The sequence below is a fragment of the Argopecten irradians genome, chromosome 13, assembly GCF_041381155.1.
Source record: "Argopecten irradians isolate NY chromosome 13, Ai_NY, whole genome shotgun sequence".
NCBI lineage: Eukaryota > Metazoa > Mollusca > Bivalvia > Pectinida > Pectinidae > Argopecten > Argopecten irradians.
Window position 1 is genome coordinate 19,328,861 of NC_091146.1, and position 14,229 is coordinate 19,343,089.

The 14,229-nt window shown below is 36.1% G+C and overlaps 1 protein-coding gene across 3 annotated transcripts in view; it reads left to right on the forward strand.

Annotated features, from left to right (window-relative positions):
• LOC138305558 (uncharacterized) overlaps positions 1-14,229 on the forward strand; it is a 57,194-nt gene that overhangs the window by 35,910 nt on the left and 7,055 nt on the right. For 2 of the 3 annotated variants that reach the window (XM_069245850.1, XM_069245848.1), the window contains exons 2-12: positions 6,171-6,560; positions 6,864-6,994; positions 7,803-7,883; positions 8,487-8,585; positions 9,082-9,199; positions 9,596-9,729; positions 9,973-10,219; positions 10,693-10,787; positions 11,279-11,420; positions 11,767-11,979; positions 13,633-13,771. In XM_069245850.1, coding sequence (XP_069101951.1) covers positions 6,215-6,560; positions 6,864-6,994; positions 7,803-7,883; positions 8,487-8,585; positions 9,082-9,199; positions 9,596-9,729; positions 9,973-10,219; positions 10,693-10,787; positions 11,279-11,420; positions 11,767-11,979; positions 13,633-13,771 — 1,745 coding nt within the window. In that variant the 5' untranslated portion in view covers positions 6,171-6,214. Of the gene's footprint in view, positions 1-6,170; positions 6,561-6,863; positions 6,995-7,802; positions 7,884-8,486; positions 8,586-9,081; positions 9,200-9,595; positions 9,730-9,972; positions 10,220-10,692; positions 10,788-11,056; positions 11,072-11,278; positions 11,421-11,766; positions 11,980-13,632; positions 13,772-14,229 lie in introns of all 3 variants that reach the window. The other variant, XM_069245849.1, reaches the window with a different exon arrangement.

Here is a 14,229-nt window from a genome sequence, read left to right on the forward strand (position 1 = left end):
AACAACAAAAACAGCTGTTTTATTATAAATGCCCTAGTAGCCAACAGTCGAAACTGTTTCCTTTGGTGTTGTGACTAACCCAATGAACTGTTTCCCGAGTTTGGTCCCAAAGTCTTTTCCATGTGTCATAAAGGAGATATGATTTATCTTTAACCTGACAATGATGATTCTGGATGGTTTATTATTGATTGTATACAACCTTTGATCCAATAAATATAACCAACCGTTTGGTGTAACAATTAATTGACCGTCATACTCTGTTAGAGCCGCACTGTTATCTATTACATTATAAAGTGATTTAGTAATGTATCTTATCTGATGCTAATTATTGTGGTTTTGTTCTTAGTCTTTTTAGTTTGTCTTAAAATAACCGATGAAATGAGGAACAACGTCTTGTATTGTAGACAAATAAGTACGTTACTAAATATTTATGTGGCGTTTTTTTGTCTATATCATCTCATATTATTTTCATGCTTCAGATCGATGTCCATTGCCCGAAAGGATTATTTATCTTTAATTCTGTCTGTCAGATTATTCTTGTAAAAAAGATATGATTGATATAGAGAATAAAATATTATATCATGATGAGTGTGAAATAAGCAGGAAAATATTGGGAAAAAATCATGGAGTAAAAAACCCCGACTAATAATATGAGGATTATTCTAGACATTACAACCACCATGTAGCTGTTAGTTGTTGTCGGTATATACAGACTTACAATCTTCATAGTCTCAGTATTTACTTTCAAACGTCTCCACAGTTACGCCCATAGATATCTCTTTGTGTCCATCTATTCGGGGTTTGTTTGATAATAATATCCTGTCATAGAAAAGTTCTTTTTACTACACATTGTGTCAGTTTTTATGAACGCCAGTGTGTTTGTTGACAAAATGTATTTCTTTTGGTCTGTTGGATACTGAAAGACCCCAATAAAGCAGAGTAGTAAAGGAGAAGACAGCAAGACGCCACAATATGCCTTTATCTCTGTATTAAAATGCTAAAACGCGTGTCAGAACAAAAACATCTACCTCGTACATTTGATATAATTATATGAATTATACCTAGACGTCCTTGCAGCAGCCAGCAAACCATTGTTGAATCTGATACCACACAAAAGTATAAATCATAAGGCACTTTACTAATGAAGCTTTCTTGTCGTGATGATTTACATATTCATGTGTCATTCTAAAATTTAATACTCCCGGATGTGTAAACAGATGGAAAAATCAATGCTATTTCAATTATTTTGAGGTATTGACGAGTCGCAAATTATAAGTTAGCGTATCAGTCTGTATACTAATAGCTAGTTGATCCACAGTCTGGGTCATTATGGGATCACGTGTCTTGTGCTATCTGATGGCAGAAAACAGGATAAATGTCTTTGAAAGCATCGTGGTATCACAGCAGTAACTGTTCTTGGGAGACAATTTCCGCTGGTATTTTAGGATTGTCTTTCTTTCCCAAAAGAGCAGGTTGGAAAGTCGCAGATTGCGTTTCTAGACAAAATTTAACTGGACGTTGGCTGTTATCAGTGATATCACTGTCGTTTATACGCAATAGGAATAATTTAAAACGTGTCTCAAACTTTAAAGATGCTCCACCGCTGACAAATGGTATTTTTCTCTATAAAAAAAACAGGAGCTGCGTGTTAGTATTTTTCTTCAGTTACAAAAGTTACTTACTTTACACCATTACCACCATTGAAAACTTTGAGCTTCTAATTTCAGTTAAAGATGAAAATATTAAAAACAATTAATTGCATCCCGAAAAAATTCCAAGGCACTATGTCCTATATGAAATGAAGTACTGACTCTGCATGCGCCAAAAGCAAAATTAATTATTTTATATTACTTTTTGTGTTATTTAGACAAATATCTACTCTTATTAAACACCAATTATTGTTCAAATGATGACTATTGTTTATGGTCTGTCGGCGGACGGGCATCTTTAATTTCAGCTATTCGTTTATGAAATATATGTATTGGTAGTAATGAAACTTTTATTTTGGAGCGATGTTTGAATTTTATGAAAACATCTCATCTTCTAGGGAAAACGTATGAGCTATTTTTTTTTATTGTATGCCTGTTCAGAGGATTAACTGTTACAAGGTCGTGGTAATAGAAAATAAAACAATAAATCATTTCAAGTAAGTATATATTTCATTTTGAGGCATTCGGAATATTTCTGCCGTTCATGTATGAAATAATATGAAATGACCGTGGCGTTAATAATGATCATTTTCGGTATTTATGTCACCCTGTGTTATATATTCCAATGTTTTGTCGACAAAACTATGTTCACGTGTGAATTGAGTATGTTTAAACGACGTAAGACGAACAATTACAAAGCTAATAATGAAATAGCTACCACTGTTAATTAAAGCATTATGGTGATGATATCATCTAATGATGACCTTCTTCGTGGCTATTGGGGTTTACGAGTTTCATTCTTTTCCATATGCGAAATACGCAAAAGCTTATTCATATATTATAATTAATATTACAAAATGACAATCTGATTGAAATACAGATCCTTATAAGTTTATAACCACTCCGTTCAATAGAGGATCCGAGAAAATCCGATTAAGGGCCATGTTCGGATTACCTTTATACACACGTGTAATTCAGATCAAATGTATTTTCATCACGTTACTCTGTCAATTGACAACGCCATATCGCCCCAACATACAAATCCGATGCTTTATTGTGCTCTTTGCTGGAGATGACTACCTACACGGAAATAATTCTGACAGATTTTCAAACTATTTCGTCCCCTGAAATTCACTGTCAAAATTTTGCCAGCAGCAATTTGATTGGCCATTTTCAAAGGTCACCTGGATTTTCTCAGATCCTCTTATCTAACATAGTGATAATAAGGATCTGTATTTTAATATTACAAAATAACTTCTTTTTATTTTACATCGCTTTCGAAAAATGTTACGTATCTTATACAAATCACTTTCAATGACGCGCGAGAGGTCTTGTTATATTATGCCATCCATTCGAATTCGGTGATGGCGTCCACACCGTCTGTTAACCCCAATAGTATAGATTGTAATGCTTTATCCTCAAACTATATTTAGTGTGTTTTCACATCGTGCCAATTCCTCAATCCACATAAGACAAACGATTATATAATACAGGGCTACTAAAATCATAAACGGATGGCTAAAACGCACTAAGTAGTTATATAAGACTAATGATAGTTTAGTCTGGTTGATGAGCAAAATAGCTAATGTAGTGAGCACTGTTCAAAGTTTTATTTAATAGCTGTATTTAATATATTGTAGTTGTTTTATCTATGGCTAGGAAATCGAGTGTACACGTGGCTATGTAAATACCCGAGGGGTTCCGAGATAATCGATACTTTTGTTTATGTAGGCGGACATTGACCGGAATCCTCTGTGTTTATATAGCCATAACAAAGCGTCACTAATCAATCACAATGTGATTCATTGTTGCTGTCAATGTTTCAGTTCGTGACGTTAGATGGCGCTGCACATTATCGTAGTTTTCAGTGCCATCTGTGATATAAAATGTGTAGTGATGTAAGATCGGGAGTGATCGTAAGACCAGTGGTATATCGATCTGGTCATACGGCTATTATGACATATTAGCTATTTAATAATTAGGCTATTATTGTATTCCCCAAGTTAACAAACGATTTATCGTAATGGTATCTTTATTATAGTTATCGACGATAAAAGGAAAATATTGATGTACCCTAAAGCAAAACGCGTTGAAATAGAAGAAAAGCTCTTATAGCAGTTTGTAGGATGTTCTCTGTGTCGAATGTTTATAGAAATGTTAAAGTTTTTAGCGGAGAAACCAACATCTCTGGTCTGACTCGCTTCCTGGCTGGAAAATGGCATCTCTTTATAGCTACTTATATTCAAAGCATCTATATTTCTGTTGTCATGTTTGAACAAGGAACTTTTATTGGCATCGCTGAAAATTGACAAGTGAATTAGTTAGGTTACATGTTGGATTTAGGAGATTCACGGCGTTCGATCTTTCTGAGTGTACCATACGACCTCTGGCAGGAGTATAGACAGGTTACAGAGATTTGGATGTATTAGGGGAGAGTGTTTCTGTGGTAACCTGACAGGGAGTTCGGACTTTTGTTAAGTGAAGAGTTTCCTCTGTGAACAGTCATGTTTGCTTTTGGTATGTATTAATGTGTAGACAAAATAACCATGGACAGTATAAAACACATGTGAACGCGCTCATGATGAAATTGGATTATCTAAATGTAATGCAATTACATGTATATCTTCGATGGATTTATCTTGGAGTTTGCACATTGTTCTATTTTAGTTGGTAATAATACTAATTAAATCATAAAGGAGACCATCGAGCGTAAGTCGCGACATCTAATGATAGTAAAATGTTGATGTGTATATAATGGAGTTGATAAAGAATGATAGAATGATATCATTACATTATCAATCATATTCTACGCATTATCGAATGGCTGAAGTCAAAACAAATGTTCGAAATGTTGATTTTTTTCTGTGAATATAAATTTACAAATATATGCTTTTGTTGCTGTTGATTTAATCCAAAATGTATCGGTGCCAATTATTTCATATTTCTTCATTTTGATCAGGTATTTCAATTTCTATTCTGATGAATGAGCAATTTATAACAAACCGATACTGCTACCAATTCTTATCTTGACAGAAGCACGTGGCGAGTTGTATTATGAGAACATCGTATATAAGTGTCCGTGTTGTCCACTATATCATGCGTGCCTACATCCCTAGTGTTAATCAGACAGACAAGAGATTGTGATATTTGTCTGCTCTACGGCATTCATTGACCATGTCTGGCTGTTGAACAAAAATCATTTTAAGCAAAAGTATCGAAATCAAACCAGGATTTGTTGGATTGCCTTTACAACTGTATCCCATTCGGTCTGTGATATCTGTGGAGATACCCCTCGGCGGGGAAATGGACACCCTTCTGTATCGATCCACTCTCGGCGCCTGATGTCCAGACCGGGGAAACAACTTCCGGTTAAGTGAGTCACGTGACATTGTGGCGCGACATTATCTTTAATCTAGTCTAGCAGCGATTGTATAACAATTTGCAGCACATGCACATATTTGTATAACGGTTTTTGTAATCATGGAGATATTAAGGGAATCGTGAAGTCAGGATATCGTTGTGTGCCCCTACCAAAACGACATCTGACGTAACATTCAGCCCAGAAGTGATCTATAAAGCAACAGCCATGCTTTCCGAGAGCAATGCTATCCTTTCCTAGACATTTTCAAATTATCCAAAAATGTTTTGAGATTTCCCCCTTATTCCATTATGTTTTGAATATTTTTTTCCAATTATTACAAGATCACGGTCATGACATACCTACATTGTTGTAACTATCCTCTGATGTACAGTTTGTTATTTTTATTGGATATTAATCTATCGAACATTTACCTAAATAAAAATAAACAAAAATTGACTGACGAGCTCAATCTCAAATGTAAAACTTTAAACTTTTTCAAAAATTTAAAAGACATCATGCATAGGTTCCCACTAATAGCATTATTGATAAATAATGGAACAATGTCAATTCAGCTATGAGTGACGTATGCGTGAATGACATGAAGACATGAAGACCACAAGAACACAACTTCATCAAATCGACTTCTCGGTGTTTACAATATATACCCACGCTAGTTTAAACCTTGGGTATGTTATTTACCGTAACATCCCCGTCACTGCCGTTATATAAACCTCTGGACTATGTCATAGCAAACCAGCGGCTATGTGGGCGTCAACAAATGAGATAAGTAGTTTGATCCTTTTATGTCCATCATAAGAATTTAATTACAGTACACTTTATGGCTTTGAAGTTGAACGACGCTCACCATCTTTAAAGGAAATCTATAAGCCTGTGATTGGTTTTGATTCTCTCTCATGAAATGATTTTAGTTTTACTATGACATAGTTAAATTCAGGTGTGAATATAACGACATTGATAGTGACCCCTGGAATATGGAGGCTGTTGTGACCAGTGGTATAACCAGAAATGACAGTGTTTCATCGCTTCGTTATAGGCAAAGCGCTGTCAATGTAGCCGGAGAAGACGTTATTCTAGCAAATGGCCCGAGGTGAAATAAGCGCTTCTCTTATGAGACATTAATTTGTAGTCATCTTTTGCAGATGGTCCCTTGAGCCTCCATGACACGCTGAACGGTTCCATCCAGATGATGGATAACGATACCGGCCAATCAGAATCGCCGTCCAAGTCTCCTCATGAGATATCCGCTAATCAACGAATAGCCTCGCATTCACCGGCCGCTGCTGCCCCCTCTGACTCCGCCCACATGATGAACGGTGACCTCAACATAGACGAGCTGGCAAATGTCAAGAACCTGAAAGAATCAGAGCTGGTCACCCGAACAAAAGAAATAGTCAAGGTTTTATCAGGGCTTGAAACGTACGAAGATGGGTTGGGGATGAAACTTGTCAAAGCTCTAGGCGATACATATTGGGGTTATCGTCCTAATCGGAAGAAGATCGGAGACGGCATGGCCGAGGCAGGATTCGGTGGTAAGTAGAGGAAATATAATTTCAGTATAAAAATGACTAACGAAAAGTCTTACTTTTGAAGTCACTTTGGAATAACATTTAATACCGAAACTCTTTATGGAAATCTAAACCGATAGAGATGTGAATCATCATTGGTATGTTGTGTAAAGGATACATGGCGTGTTATGTACATCAAACAGCTTTAAAGAACACTTGTGTTCGTTAAACACTACATGAATGAAGTCGCGGAATAGCTTTTATTCTGGTATTTTTTTTATTTTTATACTTTAAAAAAATGTATCCAAAAATGATATTTTTTTCCAGAAGTGGCCATGAAGATGCTAAAGACTCTCAATGCTAAAGGAATTTTCAAAAACGACTCGATATGGTTCCCTGCCTACTATACGCTGAACACACTGTGGAACTTCACGGACGCCAGTCTACGCCTGGCTAAGGTAAGGGCATGAAATACATGTTCTGTTTCTGATACACAATTTAGTTTCCTTTACATCATACAATCGTGATGTTATTACTTTTCCACACCATGGAGTACGGCTACAATTGGGCCAGTTCATTGAGACATCATAAACATGTCTGTGTTAGCAATAGCCAGCTATGTAGATTAGGTACACGCACGTTTGGCAATTGCTGTCTAAAGACGCTCCACCGCTGACAAATGTATTTTTCTCTATCAAAAACAGTAGCAGACGATTAAGCATTTTTCTTCATTTAAAAATGTAACTTACTTTAAACCATTGCCACTATTGGAATGTTTTAGCTTCTAATTTTAGTTCAAGATAAAAATATTAAAAATGATTAATTACACCCAAAAAGCATCCGTGGCACTATATACTATATGGAACGAACAACTAATTGCGCATGCACCAAAAGCAAAATATATTATTTTATATGACTTTTTGTTTTAATTAGGCATATATACGATTAAACACCACTTATTGCTCAAATGATAAGTATATATTATGCTCTGTTTGCGATGAAGCATCTGTAGGCAGAGTACTGTAAAACGTCTTCCGATTTGTCATTTTTTTCGAAAGATTTATTTAACTCTTGTCTGGACGTACAAAAATACCTGAAATGAATCATAGTTTGAAAAACAAAATTGTTTCGTTCAGCTAGTGAAGCATGAGCAGAAATGTGGTTTAACTAGGATGTTGGTCGCGATATTACTGTACGGAATAAATTCGCAATACATTTTTAATGTTTTAAGTTTCCAAACCCCTTGGATGTCTTTTTTATCTGCAGGCTGTGGCGGAAGCGGACGGTGTAAAATTCCTGACAGTAAACTGTAGTCACCAACCATTTCTAACTAACCTCAATAATAAGGTAGGTGGGCTGTAGGATTGTGCTTTTATCCCCACCACAGGGAAATCTTTATCTGTTACTATATATAGTGGAACCCAGGTATATTGATACCCCCGCCATAGGAAAATCTCTATCAATTACTAAGGGTCAAAGAAGTAATATCAATAGGATTTTCCAGATGACTCGGGATCCCATCAAACGTAAGTCTGTAGGAAACGAATTACTTCAAATGGTAAATATGGGACAAAGAAGTAATTCCAACCGTGTGGACAAAAAAGTATTCTTTCATTGTATTTGTGTATGTTTTGTTCTTCCCCACAGAATGTTTATTTGATAATGAAGTATTCCACGAGTCTGTATTTGTGTATGTTTTGTTCTGCCCTACAGAATGTGTATTTTATAATGAAGTATTCCACGAGTTTGTGTTTGTATATGTTTTGTTCTGCCCTACAGAATGTGTATTTTATAATGAAGTATTCCTCGAGTCTGTATATGTATATGTTTTGTTCTTTCCTACAGAATGTGTATTTTATAATGAAGTATTCCACGAGTTTGTATTTGTGTATGTTTATAATGAAGTATTCCTCGAGTTTGTATTTGTATATGTTTTATTCTTCCCCACAGAATGTTTATTATATAGTAAAGTCTTCCATGAGTATCATACATAACGTAGCCAGAAATCCAGACGTCATTCATTTCTTCAAGGAGTGTAAAACCACAGAGGTAAGACTGTAGTTATCGCCCCTGTCTTCAGTAGCTCCTCCATCTCTGTTCTCGAATCACCATTTCCTAGTACTATCGTTACCCTGACCGCTATATTTACAATTGGGAAGACAAAATACAGAAAAATCAGAGGGATTCGGTTGATGTTATCTTTCGTACACATTGTGTTCTTATTGACTCAGAAGTAAGTAGCTTATGCTACCCTTGGTCGATACGTTTAATGTCAGTGACGCTCATACTTCCTAGCTATGCGCCCATTTATCTGTGAAATTATCGCCACTTTGTTTTACCTCTCATTGGTAAAATCAGACAGTTTTTAATTTACGCTGTTGCTTGATACCTATAATGTTCACAGTTTTGTGGATTAATGATTGGTGTGCTATGAGTGCCCTACTTACACATAAGGTTTTATGTTGATGGTATGATGGTCTGATTTTTGCTGATCGAGCTATGGCTACTGATGTATAACATATGTTGTCTATTATGTGACCAAAAGGTGATGTTGAAGTTCCTCAAGTCTTATGAAGAACATGAAATGCTGAAGATCATGGCCATGCTAACGTTAGCACACATCGTAGAGGAGGAAGAAAACGACAAATTAATGGACGACACAGGTACGTCACTTCCGGTCACATCACGTTATTCTTTAAACCTTCGAAAATGCAACCAGCGTCAACAGTAATTTGCTTCCATAATGATCAATGTAATGATTGCATATTAAAATTGTAAAAAGAAATAATTTTAATATTTGTTTCCATAACAATATGTTATATTGTTAAGTCTTTATCACGTGATGTTATATTGTTAAGTCTTTATCACGTGACCGTGCTTGTTCTATGTGTGTCTTGATAAAGGAGCAGACTACTTTGAAAATTTGACAATCTATCTACTCGGTTAGGATTACCTCTTTTCCCCATATTTATATTACAAAAGTATTTTCAAGAAATTTAATGAAACACAAGTAAAAAATCTATGTTTAAAAATCTACGAGTTTTGAATTGATATTACAGGATCTATTGAGGGCTGTGTCAACTATATAGATAAGGCTATAGAAGAGGAGAGGCGGAGATACCGGGGCTTCACTCCCCAGGAACTCATGGACGGACTAGGCAAACTGGCCGTCAACGACAACAACAAAAAGAAGGTGAGTTATGTTTGTAAACCATTGTAAGCTGTTAACCATTAACTTCAGGGTATGAGTAATATGTTCTAATTTGTTTGTGATATCTAGTGAGATTCCTGTTATTGTTGTTGATAAAAAGAAATATAAATAAATAGTTAAAAGTAGTTATTATTAAATTGGCTTTCGTTTAGTTCTCGGTTGCCACATGATTATATGATAAATATTGTCAGTTGTTATAAAACCACTTTTGGTTTTTGTGTTAAGATCATCGATGCGGGAGCACTGCCTATATTTATGAAGATGTTGACGGGCGAGTCCGACGAAGAGAAAGCTGCTACTGCGCGTGCGCTATGGACATTATCATTCGATAAAGAAGTTTGTCAGAAAATCGTGGAGTACCCGGATTTGATGACGACACTAGACAAACTCAGGGATAGCAGCGACAGTGACGTTAGGAAAAACGTTAACGGGGCTCTGTTTGTTCTGAAGGGAGAAAATGACGTGTCAAAACGTAAGTTATCGAAGAAAACAAGTTCAATAATATGTTTAAGATGTTATAATGTTTGCTCCATACGATATGTATCTGATTAATTCGATAATGTTATACCATTAGAAACCCAACAGTTAAAAATAAAGAAAAAGAAAAGAAAAAGTAATTCTGAATAAAAAGTAACCTTTTAGATGAATCATTGAAAATGTTTGAATAGCATTTCAATCGTCAAAGATGCTCTGTTTGTTCTAAAGAGAGAAAATGACGTGTCGCAACGTTAATCATTAGATAATGCTATTTTTATTTTCATTTGTGTAAGATATTAAGTCGTTTCTCCATACCATATCTGATAGTTCCTATTGCTTCATATTATTTAAAGCTCAGCAAAAAACCAAAAACCATAAATAAAATAAAAACAGAAAAAGAAATTCTTAAGGAAAAGAAAAACTTAGTAGTACTTAGCCATTTTCAATCGGTAACTATTTTTATCGAAGGACCAAGATCAGGGAAGAAAAACAAAGGTCATGTCTTCATCAGTTACTCATGGAACGAGAAGGATATCGTTATGAAGATCAGGGAAAGACTAAAGGTAAGGGGTGTGATCACTGATATAATTCAGTTTGGCAAAATTGTTTTTCATGATGTATGGATCACTGCTGTATATATCTTCAAACATTTGTATATTATATCATTTTACAGGCTGAGGGTCTAGAAGTGCGGATTGTTACTGTGTGTAATATTGTGTTTGACAGACTGAGGGTCTAGAAGTGTGGACAGTTAATGTATATAATATTGTGTTTGACAGGCTGAGGGTCAAGAAGAGTGGATAGTTAATGTATATAACATTGTGTTTGATAGGCTGAGGGTCTAGATGTGTGGACAGTTAATGTATATAATATTGTGTTTGACAGGCTGAGGGTCAAGAAGAGTGGATAGTTAATGTATATAACATTGTGTTTGACAGGCTGAGGGTCTAGATGTGTGGACTGTTAATGTTTATAATATTGTGTTATGTTTTACAGGCTGAGGGTCTAGATGTGTGGACTGTTAATGTTTATAATATTGTGTTATGTTTTACAGGCTGAGGGTCTAGAGGTGTGGATAGATATAGAGAGGATGGGAGGATCTACACTGACAGCGATGGCGGACGCCGTGGAGAACGCCGCTGTCGTCCTCGTGTGTATGTCGGAGAAGTATAAACAGAGCCCTAACTGTAGGCTAGGTAAGGATTATATATATTATCAGTACTCCTATGTCAGACTCCGAAAGGATTATTTTATCAGTACTCCTATGTCAGACTCCGAAAGAATTATTTTATCAGTTCTCCTATGTCAGACTCCGAAAGGATTATTTTATCAGTACACCTATGTCAGACTCCGAAAGGATTATGTGATAATTTTGTAATCAGTATCCAATATGACGAAAATGTTTAGAAATGTATATATGATCTTATATGTATAATGTTTCCCCACTATTTCTGATCTAAGACCTTTTATCGGATATGTATTGAGAGCCATCTCCTGTAGCGGCTTGTATCACTGACAAAATACACATTGTATACCCCACAGAGGCTGAGTACACATTCCAGCTGAGGAAGGACTACATCCCCCTGATGATGCAGATGAAGTACCGCCCCGACGGCTGGTTAGGGGCTATTCTAGGGGCCAAACTCTACTTTGACTTTAGTGGGAAATATCCCTTCGAGAAGCCATGGAACGGTCTGGTGAAGGAACTCAAAGGGATAGGAAGGTTGTCTATGCCATCAGCTACTCCAGGCAAAGGTAGATATTGTTTTTAATACAAAGGTTGGCATTGCTGTTAAAGATAGGTTCCGCCCAATGAAATAGAAAGTTTGCGAAATTGAAATTTGTCCTGTACATAGATATAATCTTCAGATTATTTTCGATGCATACAACTAACAATATGGGTGGTCAGTTGCCTAGCTTGACCAGGAAAATACTTTACATAGAACATGGCGTATTTTTTCCCAAAACGAGGCCGCATCAACAAACAGAATGCTGCAGCTAAATGTCAGATAGAAGTGACAGTCTTGCCACGGCATGTTTAGTAAAAAAACAACAACAATGAATACAGGTCATATAATATATAACACTTCAAGTTACTCACATACCCTCGCTAGCTTAGTACATCAAACATATATGTAGTTAGTCTGCCGCTGTATGTGCGCTGGCATATGTGTTGAAATTAAACTCACCATGTGCAACACAACAACAGAATCCTAGCGAGTTCCACTTGAGATGTGGCTTCTGTTTTTTCTATTGCTACATGCCATCTCTGAGTTTATTCACTAGAGATATCCTATGGTGCTACCGATTCCATTTTAATTTCCTACTATTTGATGCCGATTCTGATATATTTTCGTTCTCACACGCTTTCGTTCAGCCATTGTGTTTACTTTTAGTGCGTAGCAATGCGCATGCGCGAAACTTCGACAGCACAATCCATCGCAGCTTCATTTGCATACAATCCTGTCAGCCTGACGATCGTAATAAATCAAGGATTTCCTTCAATTTTTTTTATTCAAGACACATTTGTTCAATCTCATACGCATTAAGAAATTGAATTGAGGTATTTTTAATATGTTTTTTCACCTTTTCTTCCGTTTATCGGATTATACAAGAAAATATATATTTGGTTGGGCGAAACCTACCTTTAGCTGGTGTTACTAACTATACCTATGTTGCCAAATCCTGAATATTGTTATTTTTGTAAATGACTAAAAATAGTACATCCAAAAGACTTTTTAGCCATCTATCATAATCAGATGTTGGGTTATACAAATCGCCTTTCGTGCATGGTCCGTCCTTCCGTCCGTCCGTCCTTCCGACCGTTAACAATTGTTGTTGCCGCTCTTTCTCAGAAAGTGCTGAAAGGATCTTTCTCAAATTTCATATGTAGGTTCCCCTAGGGCTTTAGTTGTGCATTTAGAATTTTTGTGACCGATCGATGAACAAGATGGCAGACAGGTTGCCATCTCGGATTTTGCTAGTTGAAGTTTGTCAATGGTATTTTTCAGAGAGTACTGACGGTATCTTAAATTTTATATGCAGGCTCTTGTAGGACCCAAAATGGGGACTATCGGTCAACTAGATGGCCGACAAGCCGTCACTTGGATTTTGATAGTTGAAGTTTGTTACCTGCTATTGTTCTTAAAGTACTTAAGGGAGCTTTCTCAAATTTTATACGTGTATGTTCGGCATATATTTGGTTGATTGGGGCTAAGATCCATCTGTGATCTTTTGTTTAACCTATATATTGAAAACGTTAAAATCATACCTAAACATATAATAATAGTTAGTTTTCGAGGCCAAAATAAACACTTGATTGGTTATCTTCTACTTTGTGTTTCCAGTTATCAATATTAGCCCCTCCCCTTTATAAGCTACATATGTATATTTATAACTTTATTGTAGAAGTAACAGACGGTCCTATCCTCGCCACGTCAGCCTCCACCGTGGCCTCCTCGCCCGGCAGTCTATCTACCTCGTCACAAGCTTACAAAATGACGTCAGAGGATGTCAGTAACTGGCTGTGTCAAAGCAAACTGGACGGGTACGTACAGTATTTTTTTTCATACCTACGGGTGTAATACTGGGTGGTCTAGGGCAATACAATCATGTCGCCTGAGGCTGTATTGCTTGGCTACCCATGCAATAAAGCCTCGTGACGTCACGACGTCAACAAAATCTCTATTTCCTCAGTAAAATTTTAACATATTTTCACAAATATGGCTGGTTTTACTATAAACTATAAACTAGTAAACAACAAATTGTGTTGAAAATATCACGTAATTTTTCATGTATGGAAAATTGACTTCCAGTCATGGATTTCTTCGGATTTTTTTCAAAATGGCGGGATGTTATATTGTAAAATTTCGAAGTATGAAAGAAAAATACTCCTTCACAAGTGTCTAAAATGTGTCATAAATGTCTTATATACTGCATATGAATTTTGTTTTAACGTCATCAGATATGGATGGCATCTTGATAAAAAGGTATTTGTATTGTATT